Source organism: Salvelinus sp. IW2-2015, linkage group LG8 (assembly GCF_002910315.2).
Source record: "Salvelinus sp. IW2-2015 linkage group LG8, ASM291031v2, whole genome shotgun sequence".
In the NCBI taxonomy this organism is placed as follows: domain Eukaryota; kingdom Metazoa; phylum Chordata; class Actinopteri; order Salmoniformes; family Salmonidae; genus Salvelinus; species Salvelinus sp. IW2-2015.
In genome coordinates, this window is record NC_036848.1 from 15,033,658 (window position 1) to 15,061,514 (window position 27,857).

General features: G+C 43.3%; 2 protein-coding genes across 11 annotated transcripts in view; both read left to right on the forward strand.

Annotated features, from left to right (window-relative positions):
* Positions 1–4,128: 4,128 nt before the first annotated feature.
* LOC111967509 (uncharacterized) lies at positions 4,129–6,407 on the forward strand. Its single transcript, XM_023992569.2, has 4 exons — positions 4,129–4,510; positions 4,611–4,705; positions 4,804–4,891; positions 4,981–6,407. Exons 1-4 carry the CDS (start codon positions 4,222–4,224, stop codon positions 5,817–5,819), a joined length of 1,311 nt encoding a protein of 436 aa, XP_023848337.1. The 5' UTR covers positions 4,129–4,221; the 3' UTR covers positions 5,820–6,407.
* A 962-nt stretch (positions 6,408–7,369) lies between these two features.
* The window catches only part of LOC111967510 (catenin delta-1), a 34,020-nt gene continuing 13,532 nt past the window's right edge, over positions 7,370–27,857 (forward strand). For 7 of the 10 annotated variants that reach the window (XM_070444762.1, XM_070444768.1, XM_070444769.1 and 4 more), the window contains exons 1-2: positions 7,370–7,495; positions 11,325–11,403. The gene's annotated coding sequence lies outside the window, so the exon portion shown is untranslated. Of the gene's footprint in view, positions 7,496–11,303; positions 11,404–11,880; positions 11,958–14,951; positions 14,983–27,857 lie in introns of all 10 variants that reach the window. The other 3 variants (XM_070444763.1, XM_070444764.1, XM_070444765.1) reach the window with 3 other exon arrangements.

A 27,857-nucleotide genomic window follows, 5' to 3' on the forward strand; every position in this document is an offset into this window, starting at 1 on the left:
CTTCTCCTTCTCTAATTTTTGGAAGGTGAATGACAGAGTGCTGGGATAGCGTGAACACACACATAGGGTCTGGGCCGTTCCCCATCAGGATCATATCACCAACCTCCACACGGAGCAGCAGCAGTCAGCCATGGTCCTTTGAGGAGAGAGAGAGAGAGAGAGAAGAGAGAGAGAGAGAGACGAGAGAGAGAGAGAGAGAGAGAGAGAGAGAGAGAGAGAAGAGAGACGAGAGAGAGAGAGAGACAGAGACAGAGACAGAGACACAGAGAGAGAGAGAGAGAGAGAGAGAGCAAGAGAGAGAGCAGAGAGGAGAGAGAGAGAGAGAGAGAGAGACGAGAGAGAGAGAGAAGAGATCATGGAGGAGAGGAGAAGGATGATGAATCATTAAACACACACACAGACACAAACACACAACACACACACACACACACACACACACACACACACACACACAGCTTTGTACTCTGCCTGTGTTGAAGGCCAGGTGAAATTCTTCTCTCTCAGATTGAGCTCAGCGCTGAGAAGTCAAAAGCGTCCCGGAAAAGAAGCGATGGATGAGTGCACAGAACGCCAGCCCATCACACCATGATGATGAGAAGTTCTCTTATAGGAAACACCCTGGGAAAGAGAGGGTATGTTGTCAGGTAGGGTTATGGTGCTCAATGTCAGTACCTCTGGTGTACACGATCATCAACATCCCCTCACCTCATATTTGCGTGTTTTGTTTTTGACACCATGAAAGCACTTTCTGTGTTTGATGACGCCCCGTTTGCCACAGCCATAGATGATCTCGAAGTTTGAAGTTGCGGACAACCGGTGTCCTGGAATATGTGAAAAGACAATACAATTATTGCCTATAAAAAAAAGAATTAAACGTGAGGCATTTTTATTTTGGCCCAGGATTTTTGATATTGAAGCAGTTCCGATTACTCAAGCATTATTTTGGGGGGCGTTAAGGAAACCACTTAGACATGCTGGGATTTGCTATGATGTCCCTTTTTTAGTGGGAGCGGCGCGGGCAGAAGCGGGGCAAGAGCTCCGGGTCGGCCGACAGAGGATGGGTGTAGAGGCGGTGTGATCACGCACTCTTCTTTGGGTCTTTTCCTTGCTTCTCCACCTCCTTGCTTTTTTCCTTTTAACCATTCCTCCTCCCTGCCCTCCTTTCAGGTGCCTGTCTCCGTGTCGCCGCCACCCTGACCCCTCCCTTCCCTCCCCTCCCTCCCCTCTCCCCCCCTCCCCCTCCCCCTCCTCCCCCGTCCGTCCTGATCCTTCCCTGCCCCCCCGTTACTTCCTGCCACTCGTCCCTGCCTCTCCCTTCTCCGCCCCCCCCCCCCCCCGCTGCGGCCCCCCCGCCCCAGTGAAGGACACAGCAGAGGAAAAGAAGAGTGAAAAGATGACCGACGGAGAGGTAGAAACCACTACAGAGAAGAAAGAGGAGGAGAGTGAGGAAACTGGGAAGATAGATGGTCAACAAGAAGGGGGGGATGAGGGAAGGGAGAAAGAGAGTGAAGAGAGCTCAGCGGTAGAGAAAGAGCAAGAGGAAAGAGAAGTTAGAGGGTTAATTGAAGCACAGGCTTAAGCTAATGCTAAAAAAATTWATGGAAAAGAGATTCAAATAAGACACATGATGAAGTATAGTTTTACAGTTTGGAACACGACAAGTGTTTAGCGTGTATGAGCATAATTTCTTAAAGAGTGACACATTACTACTGTATATTCAAAAGCTGGCTTTGTGAAGGTTTGGAATTATACTCAGATTACAACAATGTGTGTAAATTGTAACCTGTTGTGACTTTTTAAACAATATTTAACACATGCTGTGTTCTTTCCAATTTCATTATCATGTCTGTTGTCGAAGTTTGTGCACAGAAAAATAAAACGTCAATGTATATTATAATGAATTATTTCGATTTATTTTTCAGAAAGACAACCTATGTATGTTTCTATTATGGGTAAAGTTATTAAGTACGTCTTCACTGCAGCCCTAATAAGGATTCAAAAGGCCCTTGGGTTCATGGTGATCTATCTTGAATAAAAAATATTTAAAAAACGATTTATGACAATTGTGATGATATTCATTAACAGATGGTCTTGGAATATAACAATTACACTCTTATTCCCTTCACTGAGCGTTATTGTGAGTTATGAGACTTTCCATCAAGGCGTGACATTCCAACATCACATAAATCAGATATTGCCTTTGCTTGTCAGAGGAGGGCGATATTAACTTTCCATGACAGAATGCTTGCAACAACAAAAAGCAAGAGATTGAAGAGGGGCCTGTCCATACAAATTGCACTCGTTGACTAACTACATTTTGCTGTTACAATTAGTTAATGATCATGAATTCCAATTTCCAGTCACGAGCAAAGATGAGTCTGAAGACACAGTGCCTTCAGAAAGTATTCACACCCCTTGACTTTTTCCACATTTTGTTGTGTTACAAAAAATATTTAATTGTCATTTTTGATTCAATAATTTACACAAAATACTCTGTAATGTCAAAGTGGAAGAAAATGGTAACATTTGTCAAAAATGTAATAGAAAATAAAAGACTAATATACACTTTACATAAAACAGTATGTGGACACCCCTTAAAATCTGTGGATTCGGTTATTTCAGCCACACCGGTTGCTGACAGGTGTATAAAATCGAGCACACAGCCATGCAATCTCCTAGACAAACATTGGCAGTAGAATGGCCTTACTGAAGAGSTCAGTGACTTTCAACGTGGCACCATCATAGAATGCCACCTTTCCAACAAGTCAGTTCATCAGATTTCTGCCCTAGAGCTGCCCCGGTCCATTGTAAGGGCTGTTATTGTAAAATGGAAATGTCTAGGAGCAACAACGGTTCAGCCGCGAAGTAGGCCCCACAAACTCACAGAACGGCACTGCCAAGTGCTGAAGCACGTCTGTCTTCGGTTGCAACACTCACAACGGAGTTCCAAACTGCCTCTGGAAGCAACGTCAGCACAATAACTGTTCGTCGGGAAATTCATGAAATGTGTTTCCATAGCCGAGCAGCTGCACACAAGCCTAAGATCATCATGCGCAATGCCAAGCGCCAGCTGGAGTGGTGTAAAGCTAGCCGCCATTGGACTCTGGAGCAGTGGAAACACGTTCTCTGGAGTGATGAATCACGCTTCACCATCTGGCAGTCCGACAGACGAATTTGGGTTTGGYGGGTGCCAGGAGACGCTACCTAACCGAATGCATAGTGCCAACAATAAAGTTTGGTGGAGGAGGAATAATGGTCTGGTGCTGTTTTTCATGGTTCGGGAAGGGAAATCTTAACTCTACAGCATACAATGACATTCTAGACGATTCTGTGCTTCCAACTTTGAGGCATCCGCCACCATGGAGAGTATATGAAGAGTTATACTTAGTGATGTGATGGGTTGTTTTGGATTTGCCTCAAACATAACACTTTGTAGTTAGAACAGTTCTTTTTTTTTGCCACATTGCTTGCAATTTTACTTTAGTTCCTCATTTCAAGCAGGATTCATTTTTTGAATATTTTTATTCTGTTCCTTCTTTTCACTCTGTAATTTATGTTAGTATTGTGGAGTAACTACAATGTTGTTGATCTATCCTCAGTTTTCTCCTATCACAGCCATTAAACTGTTTTAAAGTCACCATTGGCCAGATGGTGAAATCCCTGAGCGGTTTTCTTCCTCTCCAGCAAATGAGTTAGGAACTACATCTGTATGTTTGTAGTGACTGATGCACCATCCAAAGTGTAATTAATAACTTCACCATGCTCAAAGGGATATTCAATGTCTGCTTTTTAAATTTTGTTTATTTACCCATCTACCAATAGGTGCCCTTCTTTGTGAGTCATTGGAAAACCTCCCTGGTCTTTGTGGTTGAATCTGTTGTTGAAATTCACGGCTCATTTTGACATTATGTGGGTATTGTGTGTAGGCCAGTGGGAAAAAAATCTACATTTAATCAATGTTCAATTCAGGCTGTAACAGAAAAAAACGTGGAAAAAGTCAAGGGGTGTGAATTCTTTCTGAMGGCATTGTACGCATAAATCTGTGGCGCTGGTCCTCCCCCCAAAAAGTTGCGTAGGTCTTCTTATAATTACGGTCAGCACTGCGTTTATTCACCGGAAGTAGTTTTGTGTACACTGACAAAAGCGTCACAGCTTGTCTGATCAATGATCTGATTTTTCCCCCAATTTCTCCCTCTGTCTTTTATCTCGCCACTGGAATCGATGTCAATAAAAATGCAGGCTCATTTGTCTTTACAGACCCAACTCGCTTCCATAATGGACGTGCTTGCTAGAGCGGCCGTTGTCGAGATCAGTCAACTCTTTTCCGAGAGCTCGGCTGATTTACACTTGGAGATTTCTCGCAGCTACAAAGACAACGAAGCGCTGAAGATGAAGATGAAAGGGATGAAGAGCGAGCTTTTCTCCCTGCGGCTACAACGGGCGAGTACACCGCGGGGCAGTCGTTTTTCTTTCGGCAGAACTTTGTGCAAGCCTCGGGCAAAACTCACAGGTTGGTTCAGGTTCTCGAAATGCTGCTAGCTGGGCGACCAGTCAATTGATCATAGTATGTTGGAAGTGGAACGGTTTTTGACCTATGCTCTTACTCATAGATAAGACACCTGAGCGCCACGCGGCTGTTAACAACAGGGATGACGCTTCTATTACTATAGGGGAAGAGGAGAGTCCATCCACAGTCAAAAAAGAGGTGTGGCAATAATAGCTCATCACACATTACTGACATAGGCTACTACTACTCTAGAAATATGTACATATTTGAATGAATGTGTGTGTTTTATGGTTCAGTGTGCAGTTGTGGAGAGTCCAGATGTCATCTTGATAAAGGAGGAGGAGGGAGCTGAGGATGACTTTGGAGGATGTTGGCCAGACACAGGTGTGTGGAGGAGGAAGATGATGGACTGGTATATAGACAATTGACAGCCAGATAACTAACAGATGATTTTATCATTTTGTTTCCTGTAGGTCATGACGATATTGATGGTGAGACTATTGCTATGGCGACTCCACAGCTGGAACATGCCACCCAGAGACTAGGTCACGATGAAGGACCTTACAGCATGAGCGCTCATTGTCGAGGTGAAGGAACTCTGTGCAGCGTGAGCAGTACTGAGAACTACCCCTTCTTCAGAACCCCAGAACAGCCCCAGAGATTGCCCTCACACTCTGGTCTGCTGCCGGACCACACAGTCAATCATCAGATACAGCTGAACACTCATTCTATTGGGGGACCACTGCCAGGCAACCCTCCAATGAGGGGGGTGCAAAGTGACAGAGGGGGTCAGCCGACAGGGGATACAGGAGGACGGGGTCTGAAAATCGTCGAGGTAGCTTCCCTAGAAAACACCCCAAAGACCCCAACAACAACCTTGGCAACAGGGGGTGTGACTGTGAGGCGCCCTGGTCTTGTAAACCAGTTCCAGCGCCACCACGTACCCCACGGTACCAAGCCGTTGCTCTGTAGCGACTGTGGGAAGCGCTTCTCTCGCCGGCTTGACTTGATCCGCCACCGGGCGGTCCACACAGGAGAGACGCCTGTCATATGCAACCTGTGCGGGAACTCGTTTGTCAACAAGACAACTCTGAGGGTCCATATGCGCATCCACACAGGGGAGAAACCGTACATGTGTTCCCTGTGTGGGAAGGGCTTCACCCAGAAAGGCAGTCTGACCATTCACCTGAGGACCCACTCTGGGGAGAAACCCTACAGCTGCTCCCACTGTGGCGCCTCATTCAACAACCACAGCAACCTGCGCAGACACATGGTCACACACCTAGAGCAGGCAGGGACGCTGACACTCTGACACATAAACATTACCTCCCCGGTGGAGCTTTAGGTTCTTTCTTTCTTCAGCTCTCATTCTCTCTCTGACTGTCTTCCTCTTGTTGTCTCACTTAGCCCCAGACTCTTCTCTCCCGGTCTCCCATCTTCTTCTCTCTTTCTCTGGTCCGCTGTTGCCCCCCTTTCTGTTGTTTATGTCTCTGATCTAGATGCACATACTACTTAAAGGGGCAATCAGCTGTTGAAACAATAACAGAGTGTACTCCCCACCCTTGTTTCATAAAAAACCTGAGAGATGGGGCTGGAGAAATGGAACCACCCTAAAATTAATAGACAGAGCTATGGATGCAAGGACTGACCATGCATCAAATCAAAATTTGACCATGTTTTGAGGATGTATCGTGTTAGTTTACATTTACAAACATTGGAGTAAAACAAGCTTGTATTTTGTGTTCTTATGGGGTGGAYAGTTGAACTAAGCTCATGGGGMATTTGTAAGTTATATTCTTCAAGAATTAATGGGTACATATCATTMATTTATAAGTCAAAAATGTATGTAGCAACTGCAGATTTCCCCTTGAAAGTTACTCTACAAATAGTTTCAGTAAGTAGCCTACTCTGGCCCAAATGAATAAACGGTGTTTTGATATTAAGGAATGAATGAACAAATGTTTTTTTCTAACTCACTGGCTGCACCATAGTTGTTTATAATTTTTTCGAGTGCGGCATTATCTTCTCTTTGTAATCTTGTACACTGGGTTTTTAACCTAGAGATTCTTCACCATCGCGGGGGTCTCTTCAGGAAATTGGCCATTTGACTTAAAGCTTCCACAGTCCTTTTAAGGCAAATAGCAGAGCATGAGGCAGACTGCCAGCTGTTTGATCTAAACAATTGTCTAAAGCATCAGAAGTATATAAAGTATAATTTGGACCACATAATTGCGGCTGATTATCCTACTAGGAGGCAGACAGTGCCAGCACCAGACAGCCTACTGATGCAGTCATCCACTTATACAGGGAGACTTAGACAAATACTGTATTGGCAGCATATGATTCAACTCCAGTTTTATGGTTTTCTGTTTGCATGTGTCAGAGTTTACTATGCCAATGCATTCTTGTGGGTTACTGTTCAACTTCTATTTATTTTTCTAAGACAATCAATGGGATGACATCAGAGGTGGGTGGGGGACTGGGGGGAGAAGCCAGGGACATAACCTTCAACATTTATTTTATTTAACCTTTATTTGACTAGGCAAATCAGTTAAAAACAAATTATTATTTACAATGACAGTCAAACTCGGAAGACGCTGGGTCAATTGTACGCTGCCCTATGGGACTCCCAATCACGGCCGGATGTGATACCCCTTGAACCAACCCAATTGAATATATATATAAATTATAATTTTTTATGTTCATTCAATTGGATATTTGTGGATAAGTTAATTTATATTGTGCTGTGTGATGCTGAATGTTCATTCTGCAACTGAAGACACACCATTACGGGAATTTTGTTCGGCTAACTCTTATCCGTAATTACGGTAAAATCCAACCGTTATGCCCGCCCTCTCACCCCCGCATATCTATTCATCTTTGCTCCCACCGAGCTTGACCGAGAAACCAGAAAGAAGGAGGAGAAAAGGTGGATAAAGTGAAGAAAAGAAATACGTTGCGAAGGGACAGGGAATACGAGACATATAGGTAAGTAAAAGAAAAGATACAAGCGGATTGATGGGATAATTTGACAGTTTTACTTTATTTCGTAAACCACAGCGTCGGCAAGGAGTGGTCAACTGGGGCACAGATCACGACTTTTCCACTGCCCGTGAGTGAGTGGGGTTAAAACGCCCAAATTTCGCTCAGCACGGATAGCCAGTTTTAAGCCTGTCTAGTAGGCCAGTGTCTCCACCACAAGTGGAGGTGGACGACCTGTTATCTAGCGACCAAATATTTTAACAAGCGCAGAAGGTTTGTTTTAAATTGAAACACAAGACTCGTCGCTGTGTTAGCAACTAACATTAGCTAGTTTGTGCTAATCTAACCACGTCAAGCTGTTAGCGCGGCTACGCGCAAAGAAATGGTTAGCCAAACAAGCTAGCTAACTGGTCAAGCAACCAAAACTATCTCGAGAGTTTTAGAAACATGCTACACCCTTGCAACTCATAACTGGCTAACTATCTAGCTAACGTTTCCATTGTTTTGTTAGCTAGCTGAAAATTTCAGCTAAACTAGCTAGCTAGCCATCGTTTGCTGAATATGCCATGCACCGATTGATCTGTTGTTCGAATTTTTCATTATTCTGGCCTCAATCGACCTGTCCGCTTACAATTTTAGCAAAATAACATGTTTAGCTAGTATTTTAGCATTATTCGTAAGAATGTGCTTTCTGGTTAATGGTAGGGAGGGTAAAATTAACATTACTTTTAGAACTACCCAATAATACAACATACTCCCAGAAGCACTTTGTTTAATGTCTGTAGTAGGCCTTACCATTGCTGACATTAGAATTTGTGTGTCTGAATTCTGGGTCAAAAGGTCGCGGGAGATAATGCACAGGTCACGATGGCAAAGCCTTTTCCAAAAATGTCACCAAAATGACAGGTGGACTCATGAATAAACAGAAACTCAAATATCTCAAGATAGCAATGTCCTATAAACATTACATTTTCCAGTGGTTAGACAATAATGGGGATGTTAAAATGAAATATAATTTGTGTGTGTATATATAATATACAAATTGGATTTTAATGTATGTGCATATTTCATGTTGTATGCAAGAAATCATTGAAAAATGAATATTTGACGTACTAATGCAATTATCTGTGGTCATGTCGGACATTTCCAACTTGCTAACCTATGCGGAMGAGTCGGATCCCGAGTTTCCAACTTGCATTAATTTTAACTGAGGTCCCTAGTTTCTGACATGGTGGTAATACGTTTAGGGTTTTAGTGTGTTTGTAACATCAACACTTATGTATGTTCGACTTGAGATACTCATTATTATTTTTCTTCTGCCCACTCCTAAAACCTACGAGCTAAAGACATCAAACGAACATTAGACAGCATCAGACTAGATTGAGAATGAGAATGAGAATCCTGAGAATCCTTTTGACACATTCTACACCATAGCAATTCAATGCATTCCAATGGCCAAAGACTTTTAATGGGGACATTTCTATTTGCAACTTCTCCCACAACTTATAGGGCTCAGTGGTCTAAGGCACTGCATCTCAGTGCTCGAGGCGTCACTAGACACCCTGGTTCGAATCCAGGCTGTATCACAACCGGCCGTGATTGTTAGGGTTTGGCCGGGGTAGGCCGTCATTGTAAAAAATAATTTATTCTTAACTGACTTGCCTAGTTAAATAAAGGTTAAATGTAAAAAAAAAATATATATGCTAGACTCAACAAACTTTTACCCCCCCTTAGACTACACAGTGTGTTTGGTGGCAGCTAACCATCCTGATAGCTCCTCAGGTAAAGGTGAGATTACAAGTGTTCATAAATGTGTGCACAACAAACCACTTTCCATTCAGATTCTTGGTGGGTCTTTTGCCATTTATTAGCAGCAACGGCAGATGTCATTACAGTAGGTGCATATCTTAAATTCCGTAGTGAACAGGCAAATAATCCAGGCCTATTAATGTCAAACAAAAACAGAATGAGCATCTGTACTTTTCACACAACCAATAAACTGTGTGTGTGTAACATTATATCCATACTAATTGGCCAGAAGAGGTAGACGAGGCCATCCAGACAAGCTTGGTACGTGTTAAAGGGAAATAAAGTCAAAAAACGTTTTCAACTTCATATTCATCATCTCCAGCCGAACATCAACATGTGAAAATGTCAAGTTTCTATGTTTTGTAGTAAAAGACAGAGGAAGATGAGTGTTTCCAGTGACATCAAGTAGGCAATGCCTACTCATAATTGGTTAAAATCAGACAATGCATACCGACGTCATTGTAAACACTTATCTGCCTCTTTTGTTTTTACTACAAAACATAGAAACTCGCACTTTTCACATGTTGATGTTAGGGTGGTGCTAGAGATGGATATGAAGCTGACATTGTTTTGAAATGTCCCTTTAAACACAGGGATAATATCAAACAAAACAGAATAAAGTGTGTGAGAGATGACATGTGATGGTTCCAATGTAGATGAGTTTAACCTCTGAACATAATGATCATGGGCTCACATTACCTTGACATCTGTCCCACTTTCTACCCCTCCCTCACCTAGAATTGGACTACTGCGTGTGTGTACTTACAGTATAACAGATGAATTGGTCAAAAGAGGGGGAGGATGTGCCACCCAGACGAACAAGATATCTGTAAACATGGGGAGGATAAAGGCCTGTTAATATCGAACAACCGAAAACAGAATGAGCATCTGTAATTTTGTTTGTGTGCACTGCAGACTGGCAGTGCTTGCTGAGGGCATTTATCAGCCAGTAGTCCTCTGATTTCTCACCATCTTTCTCACCATCTTTCTATCTCCTCATCCCTACCTGCCTACTACTTTCCCTCTCTCCCCCTACTCTCCCTCTTTACACATAAGACAGGTGCCAATCAACATTCCTCTCTCTTCCCCTCAACTACATAGCTACCTAGAATACTTGCTAAAAACAGTTAAATCCGCTTCGTGTTTTTTTTAGTTGCCACGATACTGAGTTTCGCGATTCTGTTATCATCTCGGTCCTAGTGTACATGGTCAAACAGTAGATGAAAGCATGCTTAACTTCAGGTGATTTTTGTGCTTGCTCCACAAAAACTCTTTCCGGACKTCAATCAACTTGTATACCTCTCGAGTTGATAGTCGACTTGTTTATGATTGGAGAAGACGACGTCCCAAAATGGAAGAATGTGAAAGCAGTATTTTCAGGAGAGCACTGAAAGTGTTTGTCGTCTTCTGTTCTGCCCCCACCGAGGCCCCACTGATACGTTATTCAGAACATTTTTTAGGAAGATATTGGTGTTTTTATTTCTGGATCAAAAAGGGGCTTAGGTGGTGGCGTGGCAGGGGGTGTGTCAATCAGCGYGGTCGGACGTTGGCGCAGCCTTCAAATTTTTATTTTTTCCCAGGGTTTGGACTTAGTCTCCCCGAAAAAAGAAAAGGAAAAACACAAAACAAGAACAACGTAGGCGGTTTGGGCTTAGGCGACCCCAAAAAACACTTGGGCGTGCCGCCTAAGGATTACAATGGCAGAAAAATCCCTGATATTTATGCAAACATATTTCAATTTAATTCACTTCATCAAAATATCATGATTTATAAAGAAAGCACCATTGTCAAACAGTAGAATTCTCACTCAGTGTCCAGATTTTGTCACGTGACCGAACACCAGATTTTAATAGCTAGCTAAGTGTTTTTCTTAGTACAGTTTTTTTTTTTGGCTTGTGCTTCCAGGGCAACTCATTCGTTTGACTAGCCACTCTGCAAGACTGAAATATTTCACTTAGCCAGCTAATTACATGCTTCATTGACACTTTTGCTCATTAACTGGTAGCTTCTGTGTTTGTGTCTTTAGTACCTGAAGGGTGGTGACAACGGGTCTATTTCAAACGAGGGGACCAACAAGCATACAGTGCTGACCACACCTGACACAGGTAAGGGTATTGCTGGTTGAGTTGTCCCAAGTTTTCTCCCCGTGTGAAAGATTCTAAGATAAGAACAAGATCTCCCTCTACCATTTTTAGTTAGAGCTGTTGGCTATGACCTTTTTTTTTGCAACAACCAGTTAGACAAAGAGTATATATATGTATATGTATGTGGGGATTGGAAATGATGCGGAGAATTACATTGATGGAAGTCAATCTATCTGCAATGTTAAAGCTTTTTCCCTGTCAGCTAACCTGTTGGGTGGGTCCTGAGTGAACTTGTTTTGTTAGGGAAAAGGTTGGGTGGGGTTAAATGTCGACRTGTGGCTTGAATAAGAAGGATTCAATCGGCTACTGGACTGTAAATATTGGCATTTGTATTTAATGTCTTGCCGAGGAAGCCAGTTAAGTCACTGTTTGTTGATTGTTCACGTGATGGGAGGTTGGCTGTAATTTGGGTATCTGTCGCCTGTGTGTGGGGTGCAGGTGTTCCTCGGCCTGTACAGTCAGTCAACAAGGGATCTCCTTGAGAGCTTCACTGTGATGCAGTGCAGGTGAAACAGGTGCTGCCTCTAACCCTGTGATAAACAGGGCTTCTGTGTGTTTTGTGTGTGTGTGGAGGGCACCTGAGTGGCTGTGTGTACACTAACTAACTGTTTTAGTTGATGTGAAGGTACTGAGATTGTTGATCTGCTACATGCTGTGTTTGTCTGTCCAGATGAGGTGGGTAGTTGTTAAGCTGTGCCTCTGGCTAAGTTTGTGTATGTACACTGCACAGTGTTTTTGGGAGGTTCCGTTTGTGTATGTACACTGCGCAGTGTTTTGGGGAGGTTCCGTTTGTGTATGTACACTGCACAGTGTTTTGGGGAGGTTCCGTTTGTGTATGTACACTGCACAGTGTTTTTGGGAGGTTCCGTTTGTGTATGTACCTGGCTCAGTGTTTTTGGAGGTTCCGTTTGTGTATGTAGCCCTGCTCAGTGTTTTTGGGAGGCTTCCGTTTGTGTGTACACTGCTCAGTGTTTTTGGGAGGTTCGTTTGGCATGTACACTGCTCAGTGGTTTTTGGGAGGTTTCCGTTTGTGCTGTACACTGCTCAGTGTTTTTGGGAGGTTCCGTTTGTGCATGTACACTGCTCAGTGTTTTTGGGAGGTTCCGTTTGTGCATGTACACTGCTCAGTGTTTTTGGGAGGTTCCGTTTGTGCATGTACACTGCTCAGTGTTTTTGGGAGGTTCCGTTTGTGCATGTACACTGCTCAGTGTTTTTTTGGGAGGTTTCCGTTTGTGCATGTACACTGCTCAGTGTTTTTGGGAGGTTCCGTTTGTGCATGTACACTGCTCAGTGTTTTTTGGGAGGTTCCGTTTGTGCATGTACACTGCTCAGTGTTTTTGGAGGTTCCGTTTGTGCATGTACACTGCTCAGTGTTTTGGGAGGTTCCGTTTGTGCATGTACACTGCTCAGTGTTTTTGGGAGGTTCCGTTTGTGCATGTACCACTGCTCAGTGTTTTTGGGAGGTTCCGTTTGTGCATGTACACTGCTCAGTGTTTTTGGGAGGTTCCGTTTGTGCATGTACACTGCTCAGTGTTTTTGGGAGGTTCCGTTTGTGCAATGTACACTGCTCAGTGTTTTTGGGAGGTTCCGTTTTGTGCATGTACACTGGTCAGTGTTTTTGGGAGGTTCCGTTTGTGCATGTACACTGCTCAGTGTTTTTTGGGGAGGTTCCGTTTGTGCATGTACCACTGCTCAGTGTTTTTGGGAGGTTCCGTTGTGCATGTACACTGCTCTGTTTTTTGGGAGGTTTCCGTTTGTGCATGTACCCTGCTCTCTCAGTGTTTTTGGGAGGTTCCGTTTGTGCTGTACCATGCTCAGTGTTTTTGGGAGGTTCCGTTTGTGCATGTACACTGCTCAGTGTTTTTGGGAAGGTTCCGTTTGTGCAATGTACACTGCTCAGTGTTTTTGGGAGGTTCCGTTTGTGCATGTACACTGCTCAGTGTTTTTGGGAGGTTCCGTTTGTGCATGTACACTGCTCAGTGTTTTTGGGAGGTAAGTGGATTAGCAGTCTAATGCCCCGATCTCATTACCAGCCATGCTCAATTAAACCAACGCAAATGACCTTACCCTGACTTATTGTCAAACACAGGTGCAAATGACAGACGGGCACAGACATGTGTATTGTTTTCTTATAATGTCCCACCGCTCAATCACTCTTTGTTCCCGGTCACTTGCTGAAATAGTACAGTAGAGAAGACAGAGTTTCAAATGTCACATAGGGCTGTATTGTTTTAGCTGGTGTGTACAGCCCAGTAGAGAAGACAAGAGTTTCAAATGTCACATAGGGCTGTATTGTTTTAGCTGGTGTGTACAGCCCAGTGGAGGCTGATGAGGGGACGACGGCTCATAGTAATGGCTGGAATCAAACATCAAACACATGGAAACACTGCTGTCAGTGATTCCGCTCCAGCCATTACCACGAGCCCGTTCTCACCAATTATGGTGCCACCAACCTCCTGTGGTACAGCGTGCTGATGCTTGAAAGCGAAGCTCTTTTCTCCAGACTAGGGTGAGTCACCCTGACTGACTGCTGCAGAATCAGACAGGAAGATATGACTCGTGGTGTACGAGCGCACAGATATTCTGTGTCATTGACCCTAAAACTGCTTTCAAAACAACTGGGAACTTGGGGGGAGACGAGCTCCGACTTGGGAAAAATCAGACATTCTGGCTTCTTTCTAGAGCTCCGACCTGAAGATCACTGGCGTCATGATTTGACCTCGTATTTTTCTGAGTTCCCCGTTGTTTTGAACACGGCACAAAGCACTGCTTTAGTGTCTGCTGACCTGGAGATGACATCCCAACGCGGTCGGAGTAATGGTTGGCTGTTGCGGTCGCATTGTATTTTTCTTCATCTTATGGGTTTTTATAGATTTAGTTAACTTCCTCAACATGAGTGCGAGGCAGGTTAGGGGTTGAAGGTGGAAGCCTCAAAAGCATAAATGGAAGTGAAAGAACAGTGACAGAAAGAAGTGGCAGTGAGAGAGCAAGGGAAAAACTATACCTCATAGAACAAAACAAAATGGGTTCTAGTGGTTTACTATACAGTGTGGTGCTGTAGCCTTGTCCTCACTCATCCCTAATGGAGTATCCATAACATCCTGTTTTTCAGGAAGGGAAAAGGGGGGGGTCAGGCATGTTTTCATTGTTCACCGAAACTCGCGGCTGACTTCCGATAGGCTTCAAGGCTAAAATATCTGGCTCCTTACTTGGAGGGTTGAATGCAGTGGTAGCCATGGTCTGTATTTTAGTGGGGTCCCCCCCACCCAACCAAGGAATGTTAGGATTTAAGCTCATTTACTGCATTTCTATACAATTTTTTTTTTTTTACTGTAAAATGCTAGTTGGAGAACAGCATAAACCGACATTATCACATTGGTTCCTGTAGCTTCAGTCACCTCAGTCGATCTACAAACGCATAGCCTATTGGATATACAATTAACCACTACACATTAACTCACATTAAAGGAGAACTGATTTGGCCTCCTTTATTTTGGCTTGCTTTTCAGGAAATGCTGGCGGCCGTGACCGAAGCCAAATGTGAGTTGGCTTGGGGGGGTTTTGATGTGGGTGTTTTATGTCTGTGTCGTTGCCACCAAGACACACCCGTCTGTCAGAACCTTGCCTGCAGCTGTCTTGTCTCCCCCCCCCCTCCTCCCAGTGGTCATACCTTCCTGTGTGGTGTCCCGTATACAACCGGAGTTCTCTGATCCTGGTGCAGAATACACAGGGTTTCTCCCCCTCCGTTTTAACTGATACCAATTCAATAATTTAAATAAATACAATACAAGTAAAATTGTAATGCTGAGTGCCAGGTCTCTCTCTCCATTCAGAGACATCAGTATCAAGTCAGTCTGGACTTCATCACGTCATCTTGCAAATCTCCATGAGCTGGCTCCATACATGTTTCTGTGAACACACACCACAAACACTCAGTCATTGTTCTGTTACCAATGKCAGTTCGGCAATATCTGAACCATGAACTGGTACTTCATATCTGACATCCAAWCAGGTACTATGTTTGAAGTTTGAACAAGTCAGACTTAGCCTTAGCAGGCAAGAGGTAAGGTCTTTGCCAGAGCCCCATTGATGGGCATAGCAGCATAGATCAGCTCCTGGCCCCTCATCAAATATACTGGTCGGTCACACGCACAGAGAGCACACTGCTTACATTATCAATGGCGGTAATGATTAGCCTGGTGCAACCAACCTGATCGCTGCGTTCAGCTTTCAATTTCACTTCAGAAATCCTCAAATGTGAAGTGAAATAATGACCGCTGGACATATGTATCGAAGAAGTAGAAAATAACCAACAAACAAATTGTTTCAGAATTGGTTATCAAATATATCAAAGTAATATTGTGGGTTACCTTCTGTATTTGTACAAATGATGACCTTGTGAACGCTGTTCCCGCTGTACAGGTGATTGTTTCTGGCTGGATACATGTGGCTAACTGTTCCATTCATAGGAATTGAATATACCTTTTCACATTTAACTTAACACACATTACCTGGTGTAGTTGAAGCCGTCTGTAATCATTGCAGTTACTCGGGTCACTATTAGAGGCCTCGTGAAGGCATCAACGGAGGAGGTGTCACAAGTGTACTTGTCTCATGACACACTTTTATTCTGAAGTCTTGCTGACGAGCTGTGGATAAAATGATTTTTTGGAGGTCGCTAAACCATTGCGATCACATTGCTGGGCATGTTATGCTCCTTCTGGTAGGTCCCGGCATCCGTTCATAACAGGGGATCAGTCTGGCACCCAACTGTGCGGAATGCAGAAAAATAGGGTCAATGATGGTCATCATCCCTCAATTATAAACACAGCTCGAGCAATAGAGTAATGTCTCTTGGAAGCTAACTCTATCCTTTACAGATGTAGACAGACTGGCTCCAGATTGGATTTGATTCAGTTTGGTGCCCGTCGTTGCACTATGCAACCAGCTGTGACATGTTTTGCTACGGCCCTGGGTTGGTTTGAGTTTGTTGCTGCTAGTTAGKACACTGTTATAGTCATACATGAGTTAGCTAGTACCACCATAGCTGCATCCAATATTTATTTGTGCCCTAGACATGGGTCGCACCTCGAAGGCTAATGTGACTGTTTCGTCTACATTACACTAAGTTAGTGGCATGGAAATATGTTGACATTGCCAAAGTAGGCAAATAATRAGTAGGAAACAATTTTGCTATGTCGTCAAATTTACTTTAGAGATGGCAATATTGCCATTACTGTTTCTAGCAAAATTAGTCAAACATAGGTAGCAATGCTAATGTTAGCTAGTTAAAATATGGAGGTCCCATAAATCGTAGTTAGCTGGCTAAAGTTATACTGCATCTAAAGTCAATCTGGCAACATCACAATCATGACAAAAGGTTTTCCTACAAATGATTTGCCCCCTTTTTGAAACGTTTCCAAGCCAAAGCCTACCTCAATACAACTCGGATAATGTCAGCTATGCTATTGATGATTATTATTATTAAAATACACGTAACCAGCGGTCTATGGTCTAGCTACCGGCATACTCTCCACCACTGGGGACCAACGAACTCCGACCACCTATTCTGCATGATAGGGTCCGTTGTTTAGAAGGCATCTTGCTGGAAGCATGCATTGTGTGGTCAATCCGTATAGGGCTTTTCAGTCTCAAATGGCCGTAATCCTTTGAACGTGTTGGGGGAGACGAAACAATGGAGCCCCATTTGAATGAAGGGAAGCGATGTGGGTGGGGGGGCGATTTGTATGTGGATCTTGGCAAAAGGAGGCTTGAGTTGTTGACATAATTGTAATCCAAACCAATCTTTTTTATTTACTCGTGACTCACTTAGTTTTAGACCAGACTGACTTGATGACCAAAACTATCCTATTTACACTCAATTTTGACACTATAATTGGCGTTTCTGACTCATCAATGCCACAGGCCGTTTTTATAGGGATTCGTTTTTTAGGGCCAGTTACTTTAACTCCGCACAGCGATTTTAAAAACTGTAATTTACAGGCCCAATGCAGCCTTTTTTGGGGGGTAAAATTGGTTAACAATTAAGTAGGCTTAACAATTAAGTAGGTTTGAGAATGATCTGTCAGACAGGATACAGTGAGTTATAATAATGATGATTTACTTTTGTAAAGTGCTTTTAATTTATACAGAATGATCTCAGTGCATAAAATAATAACCAAATAAAAAATGCGCACAACTAGACAGGGTAACTGACAAAGAACCCAGCTGACGCAACACGGTAGGACACCAAGGAGCACACAGCTATCAACATAAATCCTTCCTAAAKAGAGGTCTTTAGGCCTGTTTTTAAAGGAGCCCAGAGTCTGTGGTGCCTTCAGGTGGTCCGGGAGGGTATTTGAGGCAGAGGGTGGTCGAGCTAAAATACTATGTGTGTGTATATATCATTTTTTACATTCTTTTGCTTGAAAACCACAATTGTTTTTCTATGCCGTTAATTCCATTGGAACAAATAGTTTTACACTTTTTGTGTGAAACTTAATCTACTTTTTAAGTAAATACCTGCAGTCAACTTGTGCAATACGTTAGGAGGTAAAACGGATTGCGTTCTTAATATCACCTGTTACATTATGAAGCTTACTGTAGTTCCCCAGAACAGTTGAGCCAGTCACGTGTTTAAGTAAATAGCACAACTGGAGAAAGCGGGAGCAGGGGTAAGATTTTATTTTTTGGGGCTTCAATAGTGATCAGGAACGTGCAACTATAGTTTTCTTTCACATAAAATAGCTTTATTGGCATCAATGACAAGAGGTGCAACGCTGTTTGGCTGGCAGCTACACAAGTGAGTTTACAATGACAAAGCAATGTATTTTTTGCGAAACGATGCAAGGCCATTTCTGTTTATCATAGAAAAAATGTAGGCGGGTACATTTCCTCATGTTTATTCTTGCATTTTACCGGAGAAAAGTAGGGGGGGGGGGGAGTAGCTACATCAGAGAGTTGTCTGCTGATAGAATGCCTTTTAGTAAAATTCTAGTCCGAGTGGAGTAGTGAGACTGAAGCACAAAAKGTCTGATGCCGAGCAGAAATTACAATAAGAAGCATTTTACATCTTTGTTTACAAAACGCAGCAAGATATTTCTTATGCGTTTTATCTTTTCCTGTGTGGAAAAATGAAGAATTCTGCGTTAACGTGACAAATTTAACTTGCTAGTTGTCTAAGTAAGTGGCTGAATTAATAAGGTGACGTGGCATCATATTGTTTTAGCTTCCTGACGTGTTTGAGAAGTCAAACCCCTTTGGATGAGTTATCTATACAGCTGCCACTGCCGTCTTGATTTCCTTGCATTCTTTTTCTCCTCTCTGTTCTCGGCCATCAGCTCCATCTTCTCTGAGCATGGCAGGCCAGTTGTCCTAGCGACTTGACACAGCGTGTGCACATGATGCTCCAGACCCAGTACTGTTCTTCCTTCAGACAAGCATGGTTCAAAACTTTGTTCATTTGCACAATGTCTTTAGTTCACATTCACTTGAAAATGTCCAAACTCACCAAAAATTGCATTCAGTATTTCCTGCCTATATACAGTACCAGTCAAAAGTTTGGATACACCTACTCATTCAAGGGGTTTTCTTTTCTTTTTACCATTTTCTACATTGTAGAATAATAGGGAAGACATCAAAACTATGGAATAACACATATGGAATCATGTATTTACCAAAAAAGTGTTAAACAAATCTAAGTAGATTTGAGATTCTTCAAAGTAGTCACCTTTTGCCTTGATGACAGCTTGGCACACTTGGCATTCTCTTAACCAGCTTCATGAGGAATGCTTTTCCAATTGGCTTGAAGGACTTCCCATATATGCTGAGCACTTGTTGGCTGCTTTTCCTTCATCACTCTGCGGTCCAACTCATCCCAAACCATCTCAATTGGGTTGAGGTCGGGTTATTGTGGAGGCCAGGTCATCTGATACAGCACTCCGTCACTCCTCCTTGGTCAAATAGCCCTTACAGACTGGAGGTGTGTTGGGTCATTGTCCTGTTGAAAAACAAATGATAGTCCCACAAAGTCCATTGCTTGTGTTTCTTGGCCCAGGCAAGTCTCTTCTTATTGGTGTCCTTTTAGTAGTGGTCTCTGCAGCAATTTGACCATGAAGGCCTAATTCACGCAGTCTCCTCTGAACAGTTGATGTTTGTTACTTGAACTGAAGCATTATTTGGACTGCTATCTGAGGTGCAGGTAACTCTAATGAACTTATCCTCTGCAGCAGAGGTAACTCTCCGTCTTCCTTTCCTGGGGCGGTCCTCATGAGAGCCAGTTTCATCATAGCACTTGATGGTTTATGCGTCTGCACTTGAAGAAACGTTCAAAGTTCTTGAAGTGTTCCGGATTGACTGACCTTCATGTCCTTAAAGTAATGATGGACTGTCGTTTCTCTTTGCTTATTTGAGCTGTTCTTGCCATAATATGGACTTGTCACAATACAACTGATTGGCTCAAACACATTAAGAACGAAAGAAATTCCACAAATGAACTTTTAACAAAGCACACCTGTTAATTGAAATGCATTCCAGGTGACTACCTCATGAAGCTGATTGAGAGAATGCCAAGAGTGTGCAAAGCTGTTATCAAGGCAAAGGGTGGTGACCGCTTGAAGAATCTCAAATATAAAATATATTTTGATTTGTTTAACACTTTTTTTTGGTCACTACATAATTCCATATGTGTTATTTCATAGTTGTGATGTCTTCACTATTATTCTACAATGTAGAAAATAGTAAAAATAAAGAAAAAACCCTTGAATGAGTAGGTGTCTAAACTTATGACTGGTACTGTATGTATAACTTTGAGCTGGATTGCCTGTCTTTGCAATTGGTTTTCTTTGTTTGCCCTAGTTAGCATATTTAGCTAGCAGCCTCTATGGAAATTCACTATTAGTTGTGCTAATCTTGTTAGCATTCTGGTAATGGGTGTTTTTTTTCTTCGGGTTTCTTTGGCGCACCTTTGTGTACTAAGCCGGTAATATTGTAAATCCCGGGATGTGTGAAGAATGGAATAAAAATCTAGAGACCACCCAACCCTACTTTGCACCCAGATTGGGCACTGAGGGGGAGAGGGATTTTCTGTCTTGCAATGGTTATGTCTGATGGTGTGAAGTCTAGTTCCTGGATATTACGAAAGGTGTGCCGCAAGGTCGGTATTGGGACCTGKTCTCTTTTAATATTATATGAATACTATTGAACTATCTATTAAAATGTATAATATTCATCTGTATGCAGATACGGTTACGTATGCCATTACCCCAACTGTAGAGCAGGCATTGTTTGAGCTGCAATCTGACTTTGTTGCCTTATAAAAAGATCTGGTTGGTTTGAAACTTGTAATTTAATGTGGGAAAGATTAAATATGATCTCTAATTCTCACAAAAAAAATTGKGATGGACAACATAGTCATTGAATGGTTCTCCCATTGATCGGGTTCCTGCCTATAAATACCAGGGCATTTGGATTGACAAGGATTTATTGTTTAAAAAACATACTGATGAGCTAGTTAAAAAGCTAAGATTTAAACTATTTTAGAAAGAGATCCTGCCTCTCCCTAAACAGCAGGAAACAAATTCTACAGTCAACTTTACTTCCAGTTTTTGAAATGGTGACACCATTTACCAGAATGCAGTAGCCACTACTCTTAAACGTTTGGATGCCGTCTACCGTGGCACGTTTTGCTTTATCACAGGTGACTGTTTTAATACTCATCACTGCATCCTATATCAAAAKGTTGGCTGGTCATCATTAAAGTCCCGAGATCACTTCACTGTTTGCAAAGCTCTACAACACATGCTTCCAATTTACTTAACTTCATTGCTGAAGTGTAAAAACATGAGTTACCTAACCTGTTCAGTGTTGGTTAACTCTGAGGTTCCTCAGGTCTCCACCGAATTAGGTAAATCTGCTTTTACTTTTTAATTTACCTACCTGCTGGAACAACTTACTAAACTCCTTACAATTGGATGTTTTGGTGCTGCTCTGGCAATTGTTTAAGTGAGGACCTAGTAGCTGAGGAATCTAACAGCTTCTCTTGTGTTGTGCTGTATTTTCTTTTACTTTATATTGATTTGCTGTTTTGTTTCACATTTGTATTTGATTGTTGTATTACTGCAATCAGGGCACCCTTGTTCAAAATTAAAACCCACTAATTCATTTGTAGTTTTGCAGTCAGTATTGGCGCTAGTAAATGTAGTCAGTGTTGTCGCTAGTAAATGTATCTTAAGAAATTAACTATGACATAGCCAATGACTGTATAGCACCACTTTTGGATTTCACCATGTCTCTTATACAAATGGATTAGATCGTTTTGACGGACTCGAAGTGAGCTTCTCTGCTTCAACCATACGAAAGTGATTGCTGTCCTGTTTTATACAGGGTAAAGGTGATCATTTCATATCAAAATTAMCATATATACTTATTGTTTTCAAGCAAAACTATTGTTGATGGTGAACCTTAAAAATCGAATGTAGGCCCAACTCAGCATGTAACCTAMCTATAGCCAGACGAGAGTCGTCTCTGGCGGTAGTTAAACTCCAATTTTCGAACATTTGAATGCTGAAGGTGACGCCCAGATGTGCCAGATCAGGAGTAGGCCTACCTCGTTGGTCAGCACGCGAAGCTGTTTGTCTAGGCTACTGATATAGCCTGGAGTCGTTCTGCATGCAAACTAACTTGTAGATCAATGACTGGCAACTTGCCTGAAAACCCGACATTGAATTCTACACCGGGCAGAAGTTTCCTCGCACGACCTTTTACAATACAATGTTGAATAAAGAAATTAATGTACTTTACCAGTTGTCTGTGCGGTTGGTCCTTTTGGCGGTAGGAATGTGAGACAATCTATCCACAGGAAAGGACAATTACAAACTTTTCAAAGCGCTGGTAGTGCGTTCAGCTTTCTAGCAGCTGAAGCATGTGCACAAGATACAAATGCATGCAGGTGACTCGTGCATACTTGCTGAGCTCGTGTTTACATGGTTGATGTAATTATCCTTTCGTGTGTCTATTGTTAGAGACGCACACATTTCATACCCTCAAGACATGCTAACCTCTCACCGTTACAATAACAGGGAAGGTTACTGGTTGGGGACAGRGTTGTTATATGTGCGTCTAACTTTCTCAGACATCATTCACGGTTGATGATTATCCGTAATGGTACATAATTGGTCTAGCCTAGGGCTGTGTTATGCATACTCGATGGACTGGTTACCTTCTGCCACTTTCCAAATGTTCTCCATGAGTCTGGGAGAGAACGTATAGGCCAGGGATTTTCAAACCTGGTCACGTACACACACTTAGCAGATGTTTATTGCGGGTCTAGCGACAGTGCAGTAGTATCTAACAATACACAAATCTAAAAGAATGGAATTAAGAAATATATAAATATTTGGACAAGCAATGTCGGCGTGACATTGACTAAATACAGTAGAATAGAATACAGTGTATATACATATGAAATGAGTAACGCAGTATGTAAACATTTTATTATAATTGCCAGTGATTCCATGTCTATGTATATAGGGCAGCAGCCTCTAAGGTGCAGGGGTGAGTAGCCGGGTGGTAGCTGGCTAGTGATGGCTATTTGTCTGATGTCCTTGAAGTTGTTTTTCTGTCTCTCGGTCCCAGTGTTGATGCACCTGTACTGACCTCTCCTTCTGGATGATAGCGGGTTGAACAGGCTGTGGCTCAGGAGGTTGATGTTGATGATCTTTTTGGCCTTCCTGTGATATCAGGTGCTGTAGGGGTCCGGGAGGGCAGGCAGTGTGCCCCCGGTGATGCGTTGGGCAGACCGTACCACCCTCTGGAGAGCCCTGCAGTTGCAGGCGGTGCAGTTGCCGAAYCAGGCGGTGATACAGCCCTACAGGATGCTCTGAATTGTGCATCTGTAAAGGTTTGTGAGGGTCTTAGCGGCCAAGCCAAATTTGTTCAGCCTCCTGAGGTTGAAGAGACGCTGTTGCGCCTTCTTCACCTCACTGTTTGTGTGAACCATTTCCAGTTGATGCTTTCCACCTTCTCCACTGCGGTCCCGTCGATGTGGATTGGGGGCGTGCTCCCTCAGAGAGTGAGTGAGACACACCCCTCACCACCTCCCTGTAGGCTGTCTTGTCATTGTTGGTAATCAGGCCTACTACTGTTATCTGCAAACTTGATGATTGAGTTGGAGGCGTGTGTGGCCATGCAGTCATGGGAGTACAGGAGGGGGGCTGAGCATGCACCCTTGTGGGGTCCCTGTGTTGAGGATCAGTGAAGTGGAAGTGTTTCCTACCTTCACCGCCTGGGGGTGGCCCGTCAGGAAGTCCAGGACCCAGTTGCACATACCCAGGCCCCCGAGCTTGGAAGGCACTATGGTGTTGAATGCTGAGCTATAGTCAATGACCAGAATTCTGACGTAGGTATTCCTATTGACCAGTTGGATAGGGCAGTGCAATGGCAATTACATTGTCTTGGGTGTAAGGTAGAGGTGATATGATCCTTAACTAGCCTCTCAAAGCACTTCATGATGACAGAAGTGAGTGCTAAGGGGCGATATTAATTTAGTTCAGTTACCTTTTGCTTTCTTGGGTACAGGAACAATGGTGGCCATCTTGAAGCAAGTGGGGTCAAAAGACTGGGATAGGGAGAGTGAATTTCTGCGTAAACACTCCAGCCAGCTGTTCTGCACATGCTCTGAGGACGTGGCTAGGGATGCTGTCTGGGCCTGCAGCCTTCCGAGGGTTTTACTCACGTCGGCCATGGAGAATGAGGGCCCACAGTCCTTTCGGAGTGGGCCGCGTCAGTGGCACTGTTATCCTCAAAGCAGGTGACGGTGTTTAGTCTGGGAGCAAGACTTCGTTGTCCGCGACGTGGCTGGTTTTCCCTTTGTAATCTGTGATTGTCTGTAGACCCTGCCACATACGTCTTTTGTCTGAGTCGTTGAATTGCGACCACTTTGTCTCTGTACTGACATTTTTCCTGTTTGATTGCCTTAGAGGGAATAACTGCACTGTTTGTACTCAACGGTATTCCCAGTCACCTTGTCATGGTTAAATACAGTGGTTTGCGCTTACAGTTTTACAGAAATACTGCCATCTATCCACAGCTTCTGGTTTGGATAGGTTTTAAGTCCCCATGGGAACAACATCCCTATACACTTCCTGATGAATTCTGTCACTGTCTGTGTAAGCGCCAATGTTATTCTCCGAGGCTACCTGGAACATATCCCAGTCCGCGTGATCAAAACAATCTTGAAGCATGAATTCCGATTGGGCAGACCAGCATTGAATAGACCTTATTACGGGTACTTCCGTTTGAGTTTCTGCCTATAGGAAGGGAGGAGCAAAATGGAGTTGTGATCTGATTTGGCGGGCTTGTTAGGCACCTCAAAGGCAAGTAGCAGTGATCTAGTGTTTTCCCTAAGCGAGTACTACAGTCAATGTGTTGATAGCACTTCGGTAGCGTTTCCCTAATTTGCTTTAAAATCCCCAGCTACAATAAATGCGGCCATGTCTGTCGGTGCCATCTTATTCATTGTGTAACTCCAAGTTTACTTTGATATGATATGATGGTTATATAAATATTTGCTCATAAAAGCATTTCCGACAATTTCTCGCATAATGAATTGTACCGACACAAAAAGATCCCACCCTGTCTAATGGAATTTAGTTTTTTGGACATTTCTAAAGTTTACTGACATTTGCTGTTTCCATCAGGCCTGTCGTGACTTTTCTTTTGCCATTTTTTTTTTTCTGACATACTTGACTCGCATAAAAAGGTTGGATAGAAACCTGTTTACTGAGTGACATATAACAAGAGGGAAAACTTATGATGCACAATCAAGTTCTGAAATTGCACCTTGTGTGTTCTACTATTCTGTCATCAGTAAGTTGAGACCCTGACTGACTTCCTAAAATATTTGTTTTATTTTTTGTATAATTAGTTTTTTCAATTTCGAAGAAACTACCGCGGTCCGGACCTTTTGTATGTAGCTTCGGCCCTGACAGTAGGTCAACTAGGAAGCTGCTTAAAGCGCCTCAATCACGCCAACTCTTTCACACTTGGTTTTACGCACACAAACTTCTCATTGTTCCAGTGGCCTCCCAAACTGACGGCTGCGAATTCTACACACTCTCTGTGGTTAACGCACAAACTAATAACAAAAAACGTGCTCATTCATGTTTTTGGAATCATACTCTGATTCCTTATTTCTTTGTAAATTATTACACAATCGTGTGTGATTTGGAATTGTGTAGGAGTGATGGGTTTCACRAAATTAATGTGACTGTGTGTGGAATGGGTCACTGAACCAGAACCTTGCCCTGAGATGTTTGTCTGTATACAGAACCCMAAAAAACCAAAGATTTTTATAACTAAACCAAGAGACCACAGCCTGTCGTTTTCAAACGGGAACAAATTCATAATTTATACATCCAGTGAATTATCGGTCTCATTCTTCTATCTGTGGTATTACTCTACCACCATGTGCTGTCTCTACTTTTGTAGTGAGCGAGAGTTCAGTCCCCTCAAACTTTGCTCTGGACCTCGAAGCCAGTTCCACTGCAAACATTTTTTTTTTTGGGGGGGGGGGGGACACCAGGTGTTTTCAATTGATCAGGTAGCTCAGAAAACCTGCAGGCTCCAGACCTCATAGGGTAAGAGTTTAATACCCCTGGTGTAGTGTGTATTGAATTGATGCAACAYGATGTGAGCAATGTAAGCTCTGCTTTTATTCATCTTTCTCTACTCCTCCCCCCTCTTTTACCCTCCTTCTCATTCCAACCGTAAGGTAGTTAGTGAACAGTTCTGTGCTGCTGTCCTGAGTCTGCCCATATATAAGGGCATGTGTTACTGGACAGGTGTTTGTGCAGGTGGCCTTTGGCTCTGTGTGTGTGTTTTCAAATGTCATCAGTCCTCATCACTTCCTCTTCACGTTCATCTCTGTTTCCTGTCCACTTCTATTCCAAAATAAAGCAACCCGCTTGAGAAATATCTCAGCCAGTCATCCTTCCTACCTCTTTTTTTTCTTCTCACACCCACATACATCGTGGAGCGGAAGGGGGGAAAACCGGCTTGTACTAAACGACCGAACGTGGTTGGAGGAGGTGCGTGTGTTGAGTCACCAGACAAACGGGGGCAGATSAGGCAGCTAGAGGTCCTATTTCTACTGTTTAAAGGGCAGTCCTACTCATCACGTTCCAGTCTGTCCTCATCTCTGCCTCGCTCTGTCTTTTTCTTTCTCTCACTCATTAACACACACACACTGTCCCCCACAGGTGAAACTGTGAGTCAGCCCCCTCCCCTGCTTCCCATGTCACAATACACCTCTGTTCCTCCCTTCACCTTATTACCCCTTGTCAACACCTCCCCATTGTGGTATAGATCTTATCTTTCTCACACACCTGCTGCACATAGTGTATATGCGGGTCCTTGTTGCCTGAACCACTGCTCTTGATTGGGGTGATGGGGGGGGGGGTAGTTACATGTAATAGGGGTGTAACAGTTCACTAAACCCAAGGTTCAGTACTATTTGCGGTTTTCGGGTCACGGTTCGGTTTCAGTACAGCTGGAAAATAAAATGGCAACAAACTGTAGTTAATTTTTGTTTAGCTGTTCCTCATTGTGAAAACACACGATTACTCATCAAAAACAACACTAAAATAAAGGCTCAGACATTGTAAGAAAAACATTATAGTATAGACTTAAACAAAGCGAAAAATATGCACACGTGTGACTCTCATAAACGGGGCATGTCTGTAGCGCGATACTTCTCATCTCCCACTCCGGGGTAATGTGATGGTCTGTCACTTAAGTAGCTCTCTGTAGCCCTGGAGGTCCATCCATCCATCTGATCTTGTAGTGAGTGCAACACAGGGTGGATTGGCCAACTCATTGACAACTTCAGCTTGGGCTTGCTTGTATAGAGCAGGCACTACCTGTTTGCTGGAATGGGTGCGAGAGAAGGTCGTAATGTGGCTCGAGCACTTTCAGGAGGTAGCTGCCCTTGAACTCGCTACCATCCGAATACACAGTCTCACTCGTCTGCCTTTCCTTCCTTCGCAGATAAGACTGTTACCCCTGGTCCCGCTGAAGCTCCCATTGCCGCTGTATGTCGTGCACGGGTGCTCTTAACCAACGTTCCTGTTAGCGATGTTATGATAAGCCGGCTATACTTTGTATAAGCCCACTCATTCCCAGAGCCTGCAAATCTTCGTTTCCTCTATCATCTATCCAGCGCCTCGCATTTACTGCGATGCGTGGGATGATCGGCGCAATACTTGATTTTGGCCGCGATCAGCTTCTCAGCAAGATTGGGTCCTCTGCTATGAGCATCTCTTCCATGTAACCGCGGATCACGTGTCCGGGTCGTCCGACGCTGCTCCCCCAGCGCACAGCCGCTAACGCGTATCATACCCCACCCTCCCCACTTTCAA

Coding starts and splice junctions, on each gene's coding strand:
- LOC111967509 (XM_023992569.2), top strand. CDS start 4,222: ATGTCAATAAAAATGCAGGCTCATTTGTCTTTACAGACCCAACTCGCT. Junction 4,511..4,610: donor GCCTCGGGCAAAACTCACAG/GTTGGTTCAGGT, acceptor TCTTACTCATAG/ATAAGACACCTGAGCGCCAC. Junction 4,706..4,803: donor CATCCACAGTCAAAAAAGAG/GTGTGGCAATAA, acceptor TTTATGGTTCAG/TGTGCAGTTGTGGAGAGTCC.